This window comes from Limulus polyphemus, unplaced genomic scaffold, assembly GCF_000517525.1.
Source record: "Limulus polyphemus unplaced genomic scaffold, Limulus_polyphemus-2.1.2 Scaffold646, whole genome shotgun sequence".
Lineage (NCBI taxonomy): Eukaryota > Metazoa > Arthropoda > Merostomata > Xiphosura > Limulidae > Limulus > Limulus polyphemus.
This window is the reverse complement of record NW_013666256.1, coordinates 210,470-217,009: the sequence shown is the minus strand read 5'-3', so window position 1 is coordinate 217,009 and position 6,540 is coordinate 210,470. Positions and strand designations below refer to the sequence as shown.

Sequence of the window (6,540 nt, the reverse complement as noted above, 5' to 3'; positions counted from 1 at the left end):
TTAAAAATAAGAACGTTAAAATCAAGTGTCCAATTACACGAATTATTTTACTACAAGCAGCTTTCATCATTTTATCGTTCTAAGCCCGTAAACCTACCGCTGAGGAAACGTTAAAAATAAGAACGTTAAAATCAAGTGTCCAATTACACGAATTATTTTACTACAAGCAGCTTTCATCATTTGATCGTACCTACTTCTTGTTTGTTTATTCGTTCGCTTTTTGTTAAGTGACACAGTGGACTACCTGTGCTGTGCTCATCACGAGTATCGAAATCCGATTTTTAGCATTATAAGCCCTCAGATTTATCGCTGAGAGACCAAGTATCTACTCCCACAAATATCACTACTCTCTTGTCGTTTTAGTTTAATCTTTGAACCGTAATATTACAGACTGCAGTTTTGCTTATCGCTTGCTTTCACACATTCAAAGTACATATGAAAGAGAGCCCAAGATAGCAGACTTCTCAATCACTAAGTTTTATCTTCAGTGTTTGACGACGGCCTATTAGCTGAGCAATATATATATATATATATATATCTAGTGCGTACCAGTTTAAAGGTCGGCATCACACGGTGCAAGACGATTTTTTTTGTTTGTTTTATTTCTCCTCTGAGTTTAGTTAACATCCGAAATTATTTCACAATCTTAAATATATTTATTTTCATACCTAAGCAGATATGACCATACGGGGTTCCAAGAGAATTGGTTGGATTCCGCTGTCTTTGGCACTGCTCTTACTTCTTGGTGTTATAGTGGTATACATTTGGGCAGTGATTCGAGAAGATGTTCGCGCATGGATACCGTATATCAGGTAAGTACCCGATTTTTCAACACTTAAACCGGTAAGCAATCTTGGCGCTAGGTTTTCTGTGGCCCTGGCACAGACATTTTTAATGGGGATCCTTATATTTTAGTTCAGATTTATAAGAAATAGAAAAAAACAATATAATGAACTAAAACGTAAGCACGGAATTGGTCATAAAAACAATTCTGTAATGTATTAAACTACGAACATTGAAACTACTACAAACAGACAATTGCATATATAGACTTGATAGAGACCTTCTCAAGGATCCCATATTTTAATTATGTATTACGTATTTTATAATGGCTGATATCATAAAAATATTGAAATTTTCTGCCAAATTGCACCGATAGAACTTTTGGAAGGCCACTATGCAGTGCACCATTTGCACCGCCTCCTAGCGTCCGTGCTGCCTGCAAGTATTTCAAACACCACGTGCTCATTATAATAAGTGTTTTACGAGTTTAAAATATTGTGGCCCTAACATTTGAAAGTACAATTACGATAAGCCTGATGTTGTTTCATCAAGACAAAAGTTTAAACAACATCCGTAATAAATTTAATCTAATGAAAATTTGAGTTAATTTTATGATGTTATAGAAATACGAAAAATTACTGATGCAAGTAAATCACTGATAAAAAAAAATTGAGGTTTGCCTCATATTTTTATGGCATTATGTAAAATCCTGATGTCCTAATATCACAGAAAAACACATATATATATATATAAATATCCATATTAACTTCCGAGCAAGATATGTACTTAGAATGAAACAAAAGGTCAATCTGGTAATCAGTACGGCTAATTAAACATATTTTTCCTATATTTCTACTCATATTTTCGGCCGTAATCCCAATAATATCTTACAAGGTTCGGACAGCTTAGGAGATTTAGGTTATTAGTCCTAAATACATGTACATATATTAAGCTAACAATGCGAAACAGTCTCTATAATAAAGTATAATATAAAAAGCGTGGCTGTTTTTCTTATAGCAAAGCCACATTGGACTATCTGCTGTGTCCACTGAGGGGAATCGGTCCCCTAATTTTATCGTTGTAAATCCGGAGACTTGCCGCTGTCCCAGCGGGGAACAGTATAAAAAGTAAAATTAGAAAGAAATGGCATTCGATATACTTAATAGTATAGCCAATGAAAGTAACGCTAAATGAATAAGATAATGTACCTTAGTTAGGGAACATAAAAACACTAACTGTTGTAGAAGTAAATTTATTTTAAAAACGTAACCTAGTGTGACACACCTAATTTTTCTCCAATTCTTCTTCACTCATCTTTTAACCAAAGAAAACTCACTAATCCATATCTACTATCGAACGTTTAACGTCTGTGGCAAATTTACAACAATGCATGTTATTGTTTAAATTGTGTGGAATTATTAGCAGTAATTTTCCTATAGCACAACCAAAACAAATGATTATGAAGATGCAAAATAATGAATAAGAAAATTAAATAATACACAAACTGTCCATGAAAATATATCAATGTTAAATGTACTACAAAGAAAAAAATAATCTGAGGATATTATGTGGTGTGTCTAATACTAACACTCTTACATTAACTAACCTCTGATACTTAACAAATACACAGTGCCACCTACATAAAGTAATAAATAAATAAAAGCCAGAAAGGAACCACGATAAGGCCTAGAAAGTTCAATAAAAATAATAAGACCTAAAAATGAAAGTTATAACACTCGTTACTATGGTAAAGAAAGTAATTATCAAAGATTAATATAACTAAAGTAATGATATAATAACGGTTCTGTGCTAGAAGAAAAACCAACCGTAAGTGTATGATCATTTTTTTAAATCCAGTATTATTGAATCAAATAAAATGTATAGTAACATATATGTATCTATATGCGTGTGTGTATATTACTGTAATATTTTCATTATTATTAACAAGCGATCTCCGACTAGAGAAAATTAAAATACATTTTTAAATGGATAGAGTGCCCGGCAAAATGTAGATAGATATCCAGAAAAGCACAAATAAACTCCAGGTATGGGTAGAGCACGACATGTTGTACAGGTAAACAGGTACACAGTGCTAAAGTCGAGCAGGTTTAGGTGATGGTAATCAGTCAAGTCAAGCCGAATATGTTAAGTAGCTCGCCAACACTGTTTATTGTCCTTCCGCCATCATCCTCTCTTCTTTTCGTGATTATGGGGATCTCTTCAGGAATCTCCTTGAAAATCCCACTCGGGGTATTGTTCTTCGCTTCGGGTGTTTATATGTATGTTATCTTTGTCAAAGATAAATCTGAATTAACTTCTTTTAGAGATTAATTTTTCGTTGACGAGCATCCCGACGTGATCCCATCCACACCTGCTACGATGGTTACGTTCCGAAATTTTGCAATTTGCACTTGCAGGTCAGCTACGAAACTGGAGATTTTGGCATTTCATTCCGGTACGACTGATATTTGAAGAAAAGCAGTGAAATTCCATTAAAACAACTGATGGCAAGAAAACAGTTTTCAGCAAAAAAAAATCGCCCCCATAAGTTCGTTCTTTCAGGATTGCCCTACATCGTTCATTCGATTCCTCATATAATATGCTGGATTCTGAAAAATGTATGTCAAAATACAAGAAATTACTAGTTGAGAGAGGTTTACAACAAATACAACAGAATCCACGAATTGACTAGATGAGAACGGTTTACAGCAAATAAAACAAAATCCAAGAATTAACTAGTTGAGAGCTGTTTTCAGCAAATACAAACAAACTCCAGGAATTAACAGGTTGAGAGCGATTTACAGTAAATACAACAAAATCCAGGAATTAACAGGTTGAAAGTGGTTTACAGCAAATATAACAGAATCCAGGAATAAACTAGTTGAGAGCGGTTCTTAGCAAATGCAACAGAATCCAGGAATAAACTAGTTGAGAGCGGTTCTTAGCAAATACAACAGAATCCAGGAATTAACTAGTTGAGAGCGGTTTACAGCAAATACAACAAACCAAGGAATTAACTAGTTGAGAGTGGTTCATAGCAAATACAACAGAATCCAGGAATTAACTAGTTGAGAGCGGTTTACAGTAAATACAACAAAACCAAGGAATTAACTAGTTGAGAGCGGTTTAGAGCAAATACGACAAAACCAAGGAATTAACTAGTTGAGAGCGGTTTACAGCAAATACAACAAAACCAAGGAATTAACTAGTTGAGAGCGGTTTATAGCAAATACAACAGAATCCAGGAATTAACTAGTTGAGAGCGGTTTAGAGCAAATACGACAAAACAAAGGAATTAACTAGTTGAGAGCGGTTTAGAGCAAATACGACAAAATAAAGGAATTAACTAGTTGAGAGCGGTTTACAGCAAATACAACAAAACCAAGGAATTAACTAGTTGAGAGTGGTTTATAGCAAATACAACAGAATCCAGGAATTAACTAGTTGAGAGCGGTTTAGAGCAAATACAACAAAGTCCAGGAATTAACTAGTTGAGAGCGGTTTAGCAAAGAGAGTCTAGTTAAGTCAGAGGACGCTTGTTAAATACAAAAGAACAAATAAAAAACATACAGTGTTACACCGGCATCCATCCATCATACCTACCATTTTCTATTATAATGTATATTCATTATAACTGTAACAGTGAAAATATTGTGTACTGTTTTACACTTACATTTGTTCAAACATTTTTGTAATTTCTTGCTTTTTTTAGTGAGGCGGGCGGATATCCTCCCGAAAGTGGGGTGTTTGGAATATTTCTGTTCTTGGGAGCTTTATTAGGTAAGATACTCAGCGTGATTAACTGTTTGAAGTATACGTACTTTGTCCAAGCAGCTTATCTATTGTAAGTATCTAGAAATACAGATATAAGAACAGTTTTAAACTGCGTTTTGTAAATTTTTACGACAATTTGAGCTCTGAATCAAGCAAATAAGTATTTCTACAATAATTATGAAAATAAATTTGGTTTATTTTCATATGTTTACGCACTTTACTTCTTAATTCTAAATCCTAATATCAGCAGGATGTATACTGATTGTCTCGTTTATTGTTCATTTGTTAAATTTCGAGAAAACTAATGTAGGGCTATCTGCGCTGACCGTCTCTAAGTTTGAAGTGATAGACCAGAGGAACGGCTGCTAGTCAACACCAGAAACTGCAAACACTTGGGCTATTCTATAGCAACACATAGTAGGGGTGAGCGTCACATTATAACGTCTCCACAGCTGAAGGGTCGATCATATTCAATAACGGGATTTGAACCCGTGACCCAATGGTTGCGAGTCGAGTGCTCTAACCATCAAGCCATGCCAGGCCCAGCTCATATATTAGGACCCCTAGCTTATCTAAACACATTTGTAGCTCACTATTTTCAGTTTAATATGCAAAGTAGAGTTATTATGTGACTGTTAAGTAATTACTTGAGCCCTATAATAACATAGATGTGATCATATCATGGTTAGTTCTCAATACAATGGGTAAGAGCAAGGCTATTTCTGACTTTCAAAGAAGTATCACATTTGATGCCCGTCTAGAAGGAGATTCTTTAGCCAGTATTTTTTCTTTGACAATCTGTTCAAAGACATCTGTATTCTGAGTCTATAGATAGTGGTGGAATGTGTAGAGAATATGTCTGCTACAAAAGAAACTCTGTCCCCAATTCTGGTTTCAGAACAATAGAAAAGACGATTGGACAAGTTTGTAAAATGAAACAGACATCAGGTCTTTTGTCACAGTTGATTGAATCATTCAATAATGGATAGAATGATATTATTTTCAATCGTACCTGGTTAAAGACATTACGAGTAGGTTGTCATTTGGCTGACTAAGTACAATCAGAAAATATTTTATTTCAGTTGCAAGTAAAGGTGGAATTACCCGAAACCGGTATAACTCAGCGACAAGTGATAATGATTGAGTTTCACATTTGCCTTTTTTTAAAAGTATTTTAAACACTTTGTCTGGCTGAATAATTCACAAGAACAAACATTGTCATTAATGCTGCATATTCTTGAAATTCCTAAATAAAAATATAATTATTGTGTGAGTAAAAGACATTTCAAAGCAATATACATATACACTCCACTACTACATGAAGTCTGGTCTTACTCAAGCATTACTAGTGAGAGTTGGAATCCACCGAAACCGGTATAACAATGGTAAATCGAATGATAGATTCGACTTCTCGTTTACCTTATAGTATTTATATTATATTGTTTACGTATGTAACACGGACTTTGTAATAATAAAGATCACATGCAAGATATACTCTTGTGTTTGGTTTAATCCATAGAATTAAGGTCTTATTTTGAGTGATATATTTCATTACAGAAAATGTTGACCTCTGATGAAGGCACTAATCCGATACGTTTAATAAATAAATCAGAACTTTGAATTCTCAGTCGTTTCATTTATTGACCATTATGTTTACTAATAATGATTCTTTGACACATTATTTTGCATAATTGTTAACAATGTTCCCCTGATATACTTTGTTTCACAGGATTACTGACAATGACTCTCCGATACTTCATTGTAATTGAAATGACACAAAGAAACAACAAGATTATCAAAATTCTCAATATATTAGGTTTATTTAATGGCTTGATCTCCATTGTTGGCATGGTCACAGTAGCAACGTATCCCGTTGGATTCAACAGCGATGACGATAATAAATCTGAATGGGTGAGTGAATTTATTTAGTGATAAACTTGTTTGTTTGTTTTTGAATTTCGCGCAAAGCTACACGAGGGCTAT

At 34.1% G+C, this 6,540-nt stretch overlaps 1 protein-coding gene across 1 annotated transcript in view; it reads left to right on the top strand.

The window, feature by feature from the left end:
• The first annotated feature begins 673 nt into the window (after window positions 1-673).
• The window catches only part of LOC111085832 (DNA damage-regulated autophagy modulator protein 1-like), a 19,684-nt gene continuing 13,817 nt past the window's right edge, over window positions 674-6,540 (top strand). Inside the window, exons 1-3 of the mRNA XM_022386203.1 lie at window positions 674-812; window positions 4,496-4,563; window positions 6,287-6,468. Of these exons, the coding sequence (XP_022241911.1) occupies window positions 679-812; window positions 4,496-4,563; window positions 6,287-6,468 (384 nt within the window). The 5' untranslated portion in view covers window positions 674-678. The remainder of the gene's footprint in view (window positions 813-4,495; window positions 4,564-6,286; window positions 6,469-6,540) is intronic.